Source organism: Tympanuchus pallidicinctus, unplaced genomic scaffold (assembly GCF_026119805.1).
Source record: "Tympanuchus pallidicinctus isolate F22 unplaced genomic scaffold, pur_lepc_1.0 scaffold9, whole genome shotgun sequence".
NCBI lineage: Eukaryota > Metazoa > Chordata > Aves > Galliformes > Phasianidae > Tympanuchus > Tympanuchus pallidicinctus.
The window spans coordinates 5,766,221-5,780,882 of record NW_026294813.1 but is presented as its reverse complement, the minus strand read 5'-3'; the positions used below and the strand labels follow the sequence as shown (position 1 = coordinate 5,780,882).

The 14,662-nt window shown below is 40.7% G+C and overlaps 1 protein-coding gene and 1 long non-coding RNA gene across 2 annotated transcripts; one reads left to right on the top strand and one right to left on the bottom strand.

Annotated features, from left to right (window-relative positions):
- Positions 1-6,659: 6,659 nt before the first annotated feature.
- On the bottom strand, positions 6,660-12,558 carry PLK2 (polo like kinase 2). The gene is made up of 14 exons (XM_052670438.1): positions 12,264-12,558; positions 11,877-11,984; positions 11,590-11,706; positions 11,272-11,401; positions 10,911-10,998; positions 10,400-10,495; positions 10,000-10,198; positions 9,759-9,906; positions 9,250-9,347; positions 8,487-8,610; positions 8,002-8,242; positions 7,765-7,894; positions 7,561-7,671; positions 6,660-7,446 (listed from the first exon to the last, which is right to left on the bottom strand). The coding sequence occupies exons 1-14, from the start codon at positions 12,498-12,500 to the stop codon at positions 7,255-7,257; spliced, it is 2,019 nt and encodes a 672-aa protein (XP_052526398.1). The 5' UTR covers positions 12,501-12,558; the 3' UTR covers positions 6,660-7,254.
- A 183-nt stretch (positions 12,559-12,741) lies between these two features.
- On the top strand, positions 12,742-13,650 carry LOC128074547 (uncharacterized). Its single transcript, XR_008203231.1, has 2 exons — positions 12,742-12,948; positions 13,180-13,650. It is a non-coding gene; the product is annotated as an uncharacterized LOC128074547 (long non-coding RNA).
- Positions 13,651-14,662: the final 1,012 nt, after the last annotated feature.

Here is a 14,662-nt window from a genome sequence, read left to right as displayed (position 1 = left end):
TTTGCAGTTAATAAAGGCCCCGTGCAAGAAGGAAACTGGTGACTCAGAGGAGTAATGCATTGTCTTGCAATACTGGTCCCCAAAGCTACCACCTCTAATCTAACTGGATCATTCTTAATCCTTTGTTTTACTGAAATTGTGAACATTTTCTAAGCACTTACTTTAATGTTCTTAGCCACATATACTGTGTGTATTAAGCATGCTGCCTCAGGCCTCCTGACGTAGCACCTTCTCCTTCGGGCAGAGGGGAATTTGCGCTCCCTGTTTGCATCCCACTTCATAAAATCTCTTTATTCCATGCCCCACTGGCACCTTGCTTGCATCTCCTGCCTTCATTCTCTCATTGCTGGTACTCCTCTTGACCCACTTTAGTCTGCTTTCCAGCTCTCCTGGCAGCAGACACACAAAGGCTACTAATAAGTTCAAATATTTCCCTTCTACTTTCAGCTCCTCCTAATGGGGAAGGGCTCTGATTTTTCTTCTATTTTGAACTTCTACACTCAACTCTTCTATTTTCTTGATTTCTTTTTCTGTCTTTTCCCTAGTCACATCACTTTCTTCCCTTAATTCATGCCTGTTTTTATCACCAGAATGGCATGCCGGCTACCTTTTCTGTCATTTCTATCTTCCTCAGAATGCTGTCTTTTAACAGCTTTCTTCAACACAAATTCATGAGGTGACATTCAAGTTCACTCCTTTGATCAAAAATGAGTTCCCACTTGCTCCTTCTTCCCCTTTACTGACTGCTGGATCAATTTAATTTCCTCTACAGCTTTTTCTTTAATATTTTCACCTCCATAAAACGAAACCACTTTTTCTCCCCCTTTCTCATTGTCCTATGGGTCTCATGTGGGGATGAGGAGGCTGAAAGCAGGCTTTCCCCCTCAGGGTCAACTGTGAGGCCTACTTAGAGACTGCCCAGGTCTGCTGTGAGACCCTTCTCCCCTAGGCATGTCACAGCCTTCTCTGGGCCTGTCCTTCACTGCCTCCTCCTGCTCTGCCTCTTCAGCTCTCCATTTCTTTCACAACGATTTGTGATAGGAGAGGCTCAAAGCATGTTCTTTCAGCCAGCCCTCTCCCATGTTTCCTTCCCAGGGCTCTCTCCACTGACACATGGCCTTCTAACAACTTCCCTTCCTCTGGAAGCTACAAACTCCTCCACCTTTTCCAGAACCCTTCTGAAAACCTATATGTTCCTACATATTCGCCACGTCATGACTCACCTTCTTGAGCTAACTATGTAATTATTTGTAATTAGCAGTAACAAGAAGGAACTGGCATGATGGGAAAGACAGACAGATGTGAAGATGAGAAGCTCAGTATAAACGCTTAGAGAGTCATAAAAAGCATCATATGCTATACTGTAAACTCTCTGCATGCATTCACCTTTCCACAACCTCTTTTTAACACCACCTCGTTCTGTGTCATATTGTAAGATATTTAGCCTTTATTGTGAGTAGGGACCATCCACTTCATTTCCATAAATACCCAGCACTAACAGAGCTTTGTGTGTCTGAAAATCAGACCAGCTTTCTTTACTTGAGAAATGAAACTTCATACAAAACTTTTCCAGCCTGTGCTAATGTATAATAAAAGTAATTTAAATTAGCATGAGTTTGTCTCAACTGCCTTGTACTAAAAAGTCCAGCTTTTCCTGTTCTATCCATTTATTGTACCTCTTATGCATTTTTCACTGCAACTATTCACAGTTTTATGTGATGGCAGACATGAGAAGCTGGCCTTGAAGACGATAAGCAAATTTCTATTTTTGCCTTAGAAGATAAAATGGCAATAACTTGCTCCCTTTCTTCTGTTCTCCTTGACTACTCTCATCTACCATAACCTACTTTATCAATTAATGTACTTCCCCCCTTTCACTTTCTAACAGAAGCAGTAGTTTTCATTCATTAGAGCCAGAAAAGCATATATCCAAATTCACATCTTATTTTTATTTATTCTATAACTCTAACAATATATTAGATATACTGCAGTCAAAGGTGACTTACAAAAGAGCAAAGTGGGGGAGGGAGGAGTGTGGAACATGCATATACATATCTCTTTCCTGTTTAAATTCTTCATGATATATTAGAACAGAAGGCCTTGAGAGAATTGGGATCTTGAAAGATTTATTTGCTTCTTCATATTTTGTCTTCTAAATGATAGGAACATCAAGTCTCAGCAGTCCTGGTTCTGATGGTCTTGAGAGACAAGGACTATGGCTTTCTTAGTTCTCAGATACAAGCAGCTATTGCTGTATCTGCGTCTGTGTTGGGATCAGTCTCCAGGAATTGCATTTCTTCCCAAAAATCTGTTAATAGTTAGCACTGCAAAGGTGTTAAGAGGAGTAAATAAACAAATAACCATTTTAAATAGACTTTTGCAAATCCTTTCCTCTCTGAAGTAATCAGCTCCCACTAAATGTTATAATCACATACTCTTGTCTTCAGGAGAGAGGAAGAAGACAAAAGTTGCCAATCCCTCTACATAACCCCCATCACTTTTTCCCTCCAGTGAATTCAAACACATAGATCTCCGTACAGCTTTTCAATGTTTATTTTGTTTTCAATTTACTTATACTACATTAAAAAAAAAAAAGAAGATGAGAAAATTCCCTGTGTGTTGAATTTTCTTGAGTTGTAATTTCACCCATTAACTTGATGCTAATGCTTGTATCTGTGAAATTAGCATTTGAACCATGAGTGGAAGAAGCTAAGGTCTTCCTGAGTCTATGTTAAGATTGAAAAGTTGACTTCAAATCTCATTTTATTTATCTTGTTAACAGTGTTGATATGGTGGTCATTTAATGTGAAATACTGCAAATTGAGTCTGTCAGAAGAATGGTCCACAGAAAAGACATCCAAAATGACTGGGTTCTAAATGTGTTACTTGAATTACTGCGGAAATTTGGAAGCATCTTTGTCTGAGATGTGTATTGCTCTGTGATCAGCCCTAAAGATCTTAAAGACAGATAAATAAATTGTTTGATGTTTATTCTTCGGAGTAGAACTCCAAAAAAAAAAAGAACAGAATAAAAAAAGAGATATAGTGAGTAGAGGTGTCCAAGAAAGGAGAAAGTATTAACTGAGATCTCTAGTAATAGCAGTAGTAATTCTCTAAATAGGCTTTGGGCCGAGTTTCAACTTTATCCTTAAATGGAAATGGTTGTATAAAAAGGAATTTTAGTCTGAGCTATCTACTCACTCAGTGCCACAGTCAGATTACAAATATTCCTCTGGACGAAATGTAATTGGTAAGGAGAAAGATGGGGTTTTCTCTGGAGAGAAGGCTAGAGATTGTGCTGAGATCATTGGGAAGGGTTAGCGAGGAGAAAGGGAGTACTTTGTCTGCAGGGGCTTCGCATCTGAGCAGCTTGGACTGCATACCAGCTGCCTCTATTCTCTGTTCACCTGTGCCTACAGGTCTCCGTAGATGAAAAGACACCCACACATTCACCTACAGAACACCATTGTTCCACCTTCTCATTTAGCTGCCTTTGAGATTACCAGTGGAAAGTAAGCAGTGACTTTCATGAACCATTCAAGATAAGCAAGGGAGGCAGACCATGGGGTAATCTTCATTTCTTGCCTCAAGAGAAGACGAAGTGCGGGGAAGTTCATTCAGCCAAAGTCCTTTGTGGAGGTGACTATAAAGAATCTTACTGCCATTTAAGTTCCAAAGAAAAAGTGTTTAGTAACTCATTACCTGGACCAGTTTTGTACCAATAACACGTGTTCAAGGTACTGTTGATTACGTTAACATTTTTAGCACAGAATCATAGAATCATCCAATCACTGAATCACAGAATCATCCATCATACAATAGAATGTTTTGGATTGGAAGGGACCTTAAAGCTCGCCAAGTTCCAACCTTACTGTCATGGGCAGAGACACTATGTATTAGATCAGACTGCCCAGGGCCCCATCCAATCTGGCCTTGAATGCCTCCAGTTACGGGGAACTTTTACCATCCTCAGACAACCACTGCCATCATGCCAGTTTTGGGTGTCTCTTTAAATAATAAACAGGAAAGGACAGTAAATAGTTAATCTGGATAATACTTTACTCCTGTTCAAAACACACATGCATAACATAGACAACATAAAACGTTTTCATTCTGCTGATCACATGGCAGATGAAAAAAAACAAGCAACAGTTTAAATTTAGCCTAATTCTATATTATATAGCAGAATCTTTCAAGTAAATTTTGCTTCCATGCTGAAGTTAATTTACACAGATAAAGCTCAGAGGCTAATTATATTGCCAGTTTCCAAACTGATGAACCACAGTATTCATTTCCAAAACGTTATGTATATATGCAATTTAATTTTTTCCTTCAAACGCTTTGCTCTAACATTGTGGCAATTCAGTTAAAGACTATTTATGTTAATATGGCATAAGGAATTTAAAAACAGACAAAAAAAATCCCAACACCAAACAAATAAGAACAACGGATTTAATAGTTATCTTTAAGAATCTACATATTGTTTTTTGGAAATTCACCCTTGAATTTAAATCTGTCTGATCAGTCAGGAAATTGTTATGAATATACAGTTGAAGGATTACTTTCCAATCTGATTGTTTTCAGAAGTAATGAAAGAAACTGAATTTTTTTTTTTCTTGATTCATAACTAGCCTGGGCAATGTATGGAAGTTTGTTCTATATTGCAGAATAACATACAATGCAAGATGTCTTCTTCTTTCCTATATACTGTGTTTGAAGTGAATTCATGAAATGGATTAATTTTAGAACACCTTAATTGAATTACAGAATTGCCAGAACACTTGAGATACTAGTAGCATTGCTGGGTAATGCATTATTATTTTGATATTAAAGAATAAACTATTTGAATTGTTTCCTTGATTTGTTTGCTGGGCAGATTACCACTCTGGGCTATGCAAGTACTGGGATACATCTGCAAAAAGATATTTTAAGATTCAATAAGTGTGTTTTCATATGAGTACAAGAAAGTATTTGCTTTTCTGTGACAATGTTATTTCCTGGATCCACCACACAGCCTAGGGAAACATATGTGTCAGCTTTCACCCTTAATTGCTGTGTTTTCCTTCAAATACACATGCTCCCAAAGTAAATGCTCCTGTTTTGCTTGTTTGCCCTTGTTTTCAATAGAAAAAATAGAGTCACTGCCAGACACGCAGAAAATCCACAGCATAGGACTTACTTTCAGGAGAATATAAGATGTGTTATAAGGAGGAGTGTACAAGTATGTTTCTAACATTTATTTTCTCAAATGCAGAATTACAACAGGGATTGTGTGATTGAGTAAAGGAGGTCAATTACTTCACTACAGTGAAGTAATTTAAGACTTGATCCACCCTGGGAGAGAATTTCAGAACTTTTGTTCTAGATACTAGTCCTTATGTTACAAGTTCTAAAGCAAGCACTAGGGAAAGGGCAGTGTACCTTGAAATGGATGTTTTTCCTTATCCTGATCTAAAAGCCTCTCTTACTTGTCAATCAGAAAGACAGAAAACACCAAGAATTCTGGTACTACATATATGTCCAACACACAGACAACTCACTGACTTAGCTGTATTGAATGAAGTGCATTACAGTTGTCCACAACCAATTGGTATTTGACAATAGCACTTGGGTCTTTTATACCCACTTTTAATTATCCTGCATATGAAGCTTGTTTACTTGCTTACAGCAGCCTGAATTTTAGCCACAGGAAAATACTTTTACCAATAATATTCAAATAAATTAATTGCAGTAAAAGTTCATAGTTTCTCCAACACACACACACACAGTCAAAAAAAACCTGTTTTTTTCTATTTGAATAAATTGAGCATTACAAAATAAGTAATTTTTGTGTTCTAAATTGTTTGCTGGTGTCATAAAGTGAGATCTTCCTTTGTAAGAAGAAAAGGCTCAATAATGTGCACCAATTAAGACGCTGCTTCTCAGGAATAAAATCAATCATTGCCTCCTGTTGCACTAACAAGCTCATCTGAAGAGCAGCATTAGGTCTTCCTGTCTGGACTTGAGAAGCACATAAACACCACCTAATACATAGCATTCAACATTGGTGAAACATTCACTTCACATATGCTTGTTGCAAGATGAAGAAAATCAATGCTACAGCCTCTGTTCCCTATTTTGGATTGCCATATTTGTCTTCCCTGCACATGAACTACTGCTTTCTGCTGTATCAGCTGCTTGAAGATTGGCATGCATATAGGTCTAAGTACTGTACTGCTTGTAGAGAAAAATAAACCCAGGCCATAAGAAGACATTCTTCTCTCACACTGAGTCATGAGTCCTCATTAATCCAATCTATTATATTGATAGACATATTGCATTCCCTTCCATTTAGGAAGGCAAATGCTTTTATGTTTGTACTCTTTGGAGCAATGGGATTGCCTTACAGGTTAGGTCCTCCTTGTACTGGTCCCAGTATTGAATTATTCTCTCAGAACAGTACTGTCAGTGCCTCCACCATCGTCCTGTAGCTTCATCAATATGGATGCTTGTATGCACACAAGTTCAATTCTACAGCTCATCACTTCTATCCTGACTGGTAGCCAATTTCTTTTATTTGTTTTTAAGTGGCTTTAGGAATGCAAACATGCCAGATATACAGGAAGATGAAGCAAGGGATGTTAAGTTGTACTGTAAAAATAGTGGACATCAGTGCTTCAAGTTTTCCGATTCACTTTATTTCCAACAGAATTATATTCAAAATATCAAGGTCCAAAAAAAAAAAAAAAATTAGTGTAATAAATACTTCACTTTGGGCTGTAATAAATAAAAAAAATTATTAACAAGGAATGCACTTTGCCAGCCACAAGTGTGGGTAGTTTCTGGGAAAAAAAAAAAAAAAAAATATGGCCATAGTTCAGTTAAGCAGCCAGACTGCTTATTACAGCTATTCCATAACCATGGATCTCACCCTTCCCTCCCTTTCCAGATGCATATTCACAGTTTAACTCCATCAAAAATGCTCTCTTACAGGGGAGCAAGATGTCACACTCTGATTAGAAATCAAGTCAAAAATATCTTTAACACACACACATGAAGCAAGGAAAACTATGGTCCGAAGAACTCCTTGTCACACCATTTTAGTCCAACAGTAGGTTCAGGCATCTGTAACAGAAGTGTGCCCAGCACACTATGACAGGCAGGTTTTCGTACCACCACATATCCCCATTATCAACATACTAGTTGCTTCAATATCCCCACTGTAGATTTCACAGTGAACAAGAGGGTCCGTATGGTTTAACAGAGTCAGTCCCTTCAGTTACATCGCTGCAGTAGCATGTTCAGAGCATATTCCATTCTATGCTTTAGTTCCAGTGAGCATCCTGAAACCAGAAGAGTTGTCAGACGAAAAGTTGTCGATATCCTGTCTTCATTGATGTAAGTAAGGAGATACTCCTCGCTCTGATTGCAAATGATGATTTTTGTGTGATCGTGATAGAAGTTCACCTGCAAAAGAGAAGAGAGCTCTTGTTTGTGTACTTTCTCATCTCAGTGTCTGCTGCTTAGTTTTGCAATGAAATACTGTAGAAGCATTTTGTCAAGTGATGCTACCAAACTTACTTGAAATGTGCCATCATTAAAGAGCATCATCAGTGCTTTATCAGATTTAAGCCACTGTAGGAGGTAAAGCCTGGGCCTGCGTACATCTGTTAGGCTAGGCAAGTCTCCTCCCTAGGAAAAGAAATATACACCATATTATGTGCTCAGTTCACTTAGCTTAAGGTTCACTTCTGCAGCCCAAAATTGAGAACGTGCTGAACTTACATCCATGAGGTTCTCTTCCATGTAGTGAGAGAAATACTTCAGTATAGTCACTTGACTAATGAACTGTTCAGGAGCCTCTGCAGCTGTGAAGACAGAGCACTGGCCTAGCTCAGCATAGTAGTGGACTGTCCTGTAAGAGCAGGAAAAAAAAAAATAAAATAGGGAGGTCAGAGATGGGGCAATTCAAACTTAAAATTGTTTTATGAAGTTAGTCACCTATTTTGTAATCGTTCTTACTTTTTATCTGGCAGAAGGCTCATATGTGCTCCATTGTTGAAAAGGACACCGACAGTATGATCTGACAACTGGTACCCAAAGCCATACTTATTAGAGTAGTCCACCCATTTTGTAACCCATTGGAAGGACGTTGTCAGCTGCTCTTTGGGAATACTGTCTGCTTCTGGCATGTTCTCCAGACATCCACGCAATACCCGTGCAACTGTATCTGCAACACTTCCCATTGTACTGTCTTCCAGGCCTGAAAGAGAGGGATTATTAGACTGACATGACCACACAGAGCAGGCTTTAATTCTAAATCCTAATTTACCTAGATTGTAATTTTAATACAGTTAGCCTTTCTGGCTTTTCATTCACATTTTACTGCCAGTATGTTGGTAGCGGGGCGGGGAGGGAAATAGCTGTTTTCTCAGGCTTCCACATCTGAGATATGAAGAAAGTAGGTGTGTGATTTAGAATTAGAGACAGCATTTTGCTGCACTTACATTCACTGCTACTGCTACAGCTTCCTAAAGTTCCTCTGACAATCATCCGAATAGAGTCTCCAATCTGCTTTGTTTCTGGTACTGCTCCTGGCTTGGCTACTGTTGTGATTAGGGGCTGGATCTCCTAGAAGAGATGTCAAACATGTTACATTTGTTGTTCACATTAGCCAAGTCTTATACTCAAGGCTTTGCATAGCTCTCCTGCCTATCAACAAGAAATAAGTTCCAAGAAAACTGGTGTTAATCTTCCTGCAGAGTATGAACAACTCCTACTAGACTGAGCTCAAAGAATCATGTCAGGTCTTTCCATTGTTCTAATGTTCATTTCACACCTTGAATGCTGTTAATATTTTGCCAGGGTGGAAAAGCAGAAGACTGAACAGCTGCAAGTAGGCATGAACACCACATTGCAGGAATTAGAACTCAGCAGCTTATTCTTTAAGAAGGCCTACTTAATCATGAACTGAAGCCTTGCATTTGGAATATTGGGAAAGAGTACCTGACAAACTAGTTTCCACACAAAAAACAATGGATGCTAGGCAGATACTGTAATTATTCAAAAGACGAAATAGATAGTCGCTCTACAAAGGTTACCATACTTTACTGAAGCTTGGTTAAGCTCTCTTAAAGCAACTCTGCTAATCATTTAAGCTTGATTATGCTGTGTACAGCCTCAGCTTTGAAATCCAAATCAAATATAACTTAATTACAGCTACTCCACCCAACTGTTACTGGATTTGATTTGAACTTCGTTTGTATTTACCTCATCTGTTCTGTGTTTGTGGGGCTGCTGGGTTATCGATGCCTTCTTCAAGTCATGCCTGAGCTTGTAAATTTCTTCATCTTCTTTAGCTAGTCTATCTGCAGTACAGGAAAATAAAACAAAAGTCATGATGATGTATCTAGAACTGCTGCTCAATATCCTGCATTAGAGACCCTAACATGTTAGTTGCAGTTTGTCTCCTTCCAGACGTACTTTTAAGCCAGCCACAGTCTCTGACAACAGCAGTGCCATTATACACAGATCTGTGAGAGTAAACTGGCTAACAGATGGCCCATATAGATTGTCAGTATGCCAGAAGAAGCATTTACTTATGTATGTTGGTGTAGGTTGCAGCCTGCCATCTATGCTTATTGATAAAGAGGTCAAACCTAATCTGAAGAACCAGAGACATAGATACAGGTGCTTCATTGCTATCTCATAGCTGTATGTTACTAGCATAGCACTGATAGCCTAGAGATAAGTTCCAAGCAAAAATATAATTCACTTACTATGATTTTCAAAGTATCTGGCTTTATCCTTTTTACCACCAAAAAGAGCAGCAGCTGCTTTTTTGAAGAAATTTTTAGCAGGACTTGACAAATGAAAGTCAGGAACAGTGTGACAACAGCTAGCAGAAAGTCTGTCAGGTGTAAAGCCCTGTGGAAACGAGATGAAAAAGCAATTTTCAAACCACACAGTGCATTTGTAAGGGTAGATAAGGTTTAAGCCAGAACACTAGATAAGACAAACCTGCACGAAAAAATCATGTCGAATTATTTCATCTAAACTGGGCCGGTCTTCAGGATTCTTCGACAGCATGCTAGCTATTAAGTGTTTTGCAGGTGCCAAGAGAGATGAAGGCAGACTGTATCTTGCTTCCCTTATACATCTGTATGTTTCTTTAAGATTTGTGGTCTCAAATGGGGGTCTTCCCAACAGCATTGTGTACCTATTTTAAAATAAAAGAAAGCCAACTTCATTTTGTGCACCCATAACACAAGCCAGCAACTACTGCAAACATTTTATCTGCACTTAGGTTAGCATCTAAAAAGGGTTGCAAACCAACATAGTACTGCATCCATTTCCTTTGAACTTTTAAAAGCCTAAGCCAATGACATATATTTTATTTCAAAGGCAGCAAAGCACTTACATTACACAGCCTAAGGCCCAGATGTCAGATTCACAGCCATGCCCTTGCTTATTGAGGACTTCTGGAGAGAGGTAATTTGGTGTGCCACATATTGTTCTGTAAATCAAAGAGGCCACAGAGGCAGGTTAGGTTAGGAGCTCAGAAAGAGGAAAGAAGCTATTTTTCATAAGGTAGGTTTTACTCTCAAGTTCAGGCAAGAGCTCAGAGACTCTGAAGAGAACTTTCATGAATGCTAATAGTGTAGACGTGTTTCACAGTGTCTTTATGATACAGGAAAAGCAGACTCATATCTGCACCATTAGTCAGGTATCCTGCCTCAGGCATTTGCTATTATTCAAATGCTCAAAGGAGGAATGCAAACGTCAAAACACAGCAAGCTTTTCTAGAAGGGGAAAATCTCAACACAATTATCTCTTCCTTTGCAACAGAATCTCTCTCCCTCATTTCTAAGTGAATTTGGTTTCATACACTACAAGGCTTTTTTTTTTTTTTTTTTTTTAAATGCTCCTACCTCCTCCTGTGTTCCAGTGGTTCCAGCCTAGCTGCCAAGCCGAAGTCTCCCAGTTTCAGTTCCATGTTCTCATTAATGAAGAAGTTACCTAGCAGAAAGAAATTCTGGTTAGTCTTCTTGCAAAGCAGGAATGCATTTACCACAGGTGCTGAGTCATACTTTATTCAAAGCCAGAAGCCAGCCAAGACTTTTTTTTTTAAAAAGTATCGATACTTAATACCATTCCTCACTCTAGTTTCCCACCACATAGACTAAGCTCATTCTATTAATTAAGCTATCAGCACATGAGTTTAAAGTGATACAAGGCTGACAGGGCTGAAAAAGTATGTATTTTTAGAAGTCATCGAGGAACAGAACTTACCTAGTTTAAGATCCCTATGCAAGATTTCCTGTTCATGAAGATACTTCAGCCCTGACACAATCTGCCTGAGGTAGTATCGTACTTCTGGTTCTGTCAATACCTTCCGTGCTTTCAAGATGTGAGCCATTGACTGCAGAGAAAAAAACAAAGGCAGACGTGTCACTGAGTATTCACACACACGATTCACATTAAGTAAATGAAAATTAATGCGTGCATGAGCTAAAGAAGCCATTAAAAATACTTTTTACACACTACAGTGTTAAATTAATTAGAGATCACAGCCAAGTAAGCACTAGATTTCTCCCAATTGATGCTCACCCTTCTACTGCAGTACTCCAGAAGAATGTAAATATTTTCTCTGTCTTCAAAGTAGTGGTAGAACTGCACAACATGCCTATGATTAAGCATTCTGTGCAACTCAATCTCTTTATCAATCTGCAGAGATAAGAGAGGAGGAAAAAAGCATTGTTAGCCGTGTGACCACAAGCCTGGGAAGCACAGAGCAGACAGCTCTGCTGGAGTTGTTCCAGGAAAAGGGTTGGGCAACCCTGCACACAAAGAGAGTTTGAGGGACAAAAAAAAAAGTCATTAATGCACACACACACCTTTTCCCTTTGATGAGGTTTTGCTACTCTGCTGTGAGGAATGATTTTTGCAGCATAAACTTTATTTGTTGTCAAATCTGTCATCTCATAGCATTTGGCGAATCCACCCTGAAGAAACACAGGAAAAAAGGCGATTAGAGAAGGCAGGGAAGAAGCCCCGCACTGAGTCATTCACCAGCTCGCACGTTAGTCAACGAGCGTAACTTCCTTCGGCCAGGTCAGCCGGCTAAAACACGGAGATGTGCGGAGCTCCCCTCCCGAAGGGCTACACACCGCACGGTCGCCACCGCCGCAGGAGGCACGGCTGGCCGTAGGGGCAAGAGGGGCCCTGGCCGCGACAGACGCAGAGACCCCGAGCAGAGCTGCAGGCGCGGGCCCGGCCATTACCTTTCCGAGCACCTTTCCGCGGCAGTAGCGCTTCCCAGTCGTGGGGTCGGTTATAATCCGGGACACCTCGGCGGCAGGGTGCGCGTGCTGGTGGGGCTGCTCCTCCGCTTTTTTTCTACGCGGCTCGGCACTGCCGGCCCTCCCCACGGCAGCTTCGCAGCCCCTGGCAGCAGCGGTAGCGCTGGAGGCTCCGCCACCGCCGCCCGGCGGGTAGGCGATGGTTCGCAGCAGCTCCATCTCCACGCTGCCGTCCCGCCCGACTCCCACCAGCCGCTCCGGTCCCCGCTCCCGACGTACTCCCAACACCAAGCAGTGCCCGGCTCGCCCTTATATCTCGCGGAAAGCCCCGCCCCGCCGAGTGGGCCGACTCCGCCTTGCAGCCCGACCCCGCCTCCTGCTGCTCAGAACGGTCCGGTCCGGCTCGGGGTAAAACCCCTGTGCAGCCGCGGGGGCAGCGCTCAGAGCATCGCGACTGCAGCCTGCAGCCACCCCCGGCTGGAACGCGGCGAGAGGAAGGCCGGCGCTGGGCGCGCCTTGCTACCCTGGCCGTTGCTCACACGAGGAGGCTTCCCTCCCACATGCCCGGGCTCTAGGAGCTGTCTGACAGCAGGACAGGGACGGGCAGCACTGACGTTTTGTTTTCACGGACAAAGACGTTTCTTCAGACATCCCAAATACCTCTAAGGTACTTTTGCCGTATAAGGCAGGCCTCGTCTGTTAGTCAGATTGCAGAACGGCTGAATTCATTTTGTACTGAACGTTCAGACTGCCCTGGCCAGCGGGTCTCATCCCGTTTACAGTTTTTTGTTTGTTTGTGGGTTTTTTGTTTTTTGTTTTTTTTTTTTTTTGGGGGGGGGGGAGGTTTTGTTTTTTTTTTTCCAAAGATACCTCACATCCCATTCTCTCCTTCCTCCAGACACCTCCTCCCAGCAACCCGGAGCTTTCCTCACCAGCAGTTGCTTGCGTTGCTGCAGTGCATGGCACGGAAAGGCTGCAGCCGGAGGGCAGCCGCTCCTGCAGCACACTCTCCCCCCTTCCAGGATACTGCTTTGCAGCTGACATTAAAACTTCTCCCTGCTGATCAGAAACTGATATTTGATACAGATGTTTGAGAAGAAACGGTCCTTAAATAGTGAAGGTTGCACAAGTGAGGAAAGTTTTAAAGTGTGAAAGTTGCTGTTCATTTCTGAAAATGCATTTGCTTGTTTGTACACACTGGGAGTACTTCTGCTCATTTACAAAAAACAGAAGTCCAGAAAAATCGGTACAAATTAATATCTGAGCACACGACCATATAAAACAGTGTGATATCCTTCCTTGGGCATTTCTTCTTTCAGATCTTAAAATAACAGTACTATACGCTCATTTTACAGTGTCAACAGCAGCATGTATGTTTTATTAGAAACCCCAGAAAGAAAAAAATAAATAAATAAATGTGAAAAGATAAATTTAAGTTTTTCTAGGTAAGTACTGCTTTATGAAGATATTGCACTTGAGTGCACATACACTTGATGGTGTGGACTCCACACAGTCTGCCCATCTGCAATTAAGCTCCAGCCATGTGCACATCCTGCATAGATGTCTTTTTCTTCCTCCCTCTCTCTTCCAAGTCATGACAGTAATGTTAGAATGTAGACAAAGGGATGGGGGAGAAAAAGAGGAAGAACGAAAATTTCGAGATATCCAGGTTTCACTCCTCAGTCCTGTGCCAACTCTTCCCTTAGCCTCTCACCAATTGGCTTCCCAGGCCAACAGTTTTGCCATCACACAACTTACATTTTTCCAGATTAGCCTAAGTAATTGAAAAATAAGTTGCTTAATGTAAAAATAATTTCACGGTGCTTTGTTTTCTGTCACCAAGTTGCTTTGATCTGCTGTACTGACAGGCATACGGGGGAAGAGGAAGCAAGCCAGAATAGAAGTGCACGTTTTCCCTCCACTGGAAAGGAGTGGTACTACATATAGCAAAAATTAAAATAAAATAAAATAAAATAAAATAAAATAAAATAAAATAAAATAAAATAAAATAAAATAAAAGCAAGTTTAAGAAAAACTGGCTTTGTCGGGAAAAGGAGAGACTGTTAAAGATAGGTTTTAAGAGGACATGAACGTGTGCTTAGAGCTGAACACAAAGAGTGTTCTGCTGAACCAGGTTAGGACTATTTGCTCCCTTACACTTTGCTGAATCAAAGTCTTTAAACACTGTTTCCTCTAGCATTTCCCTCAAGGTGTCCAATTACTACACTAATCATTGTGAGTTTTCATAAATATAAAGATGTTGCAAAAATTAGGATTTTTGAGAGCGTTCTTAAACCCACAGATTAATTGTGTTTCTGCCCTTCCTGCCTTTGAGCCTCCTACTTCATCTTTCCTTCTGTCCAGTCTTCCCACTGCCTCTC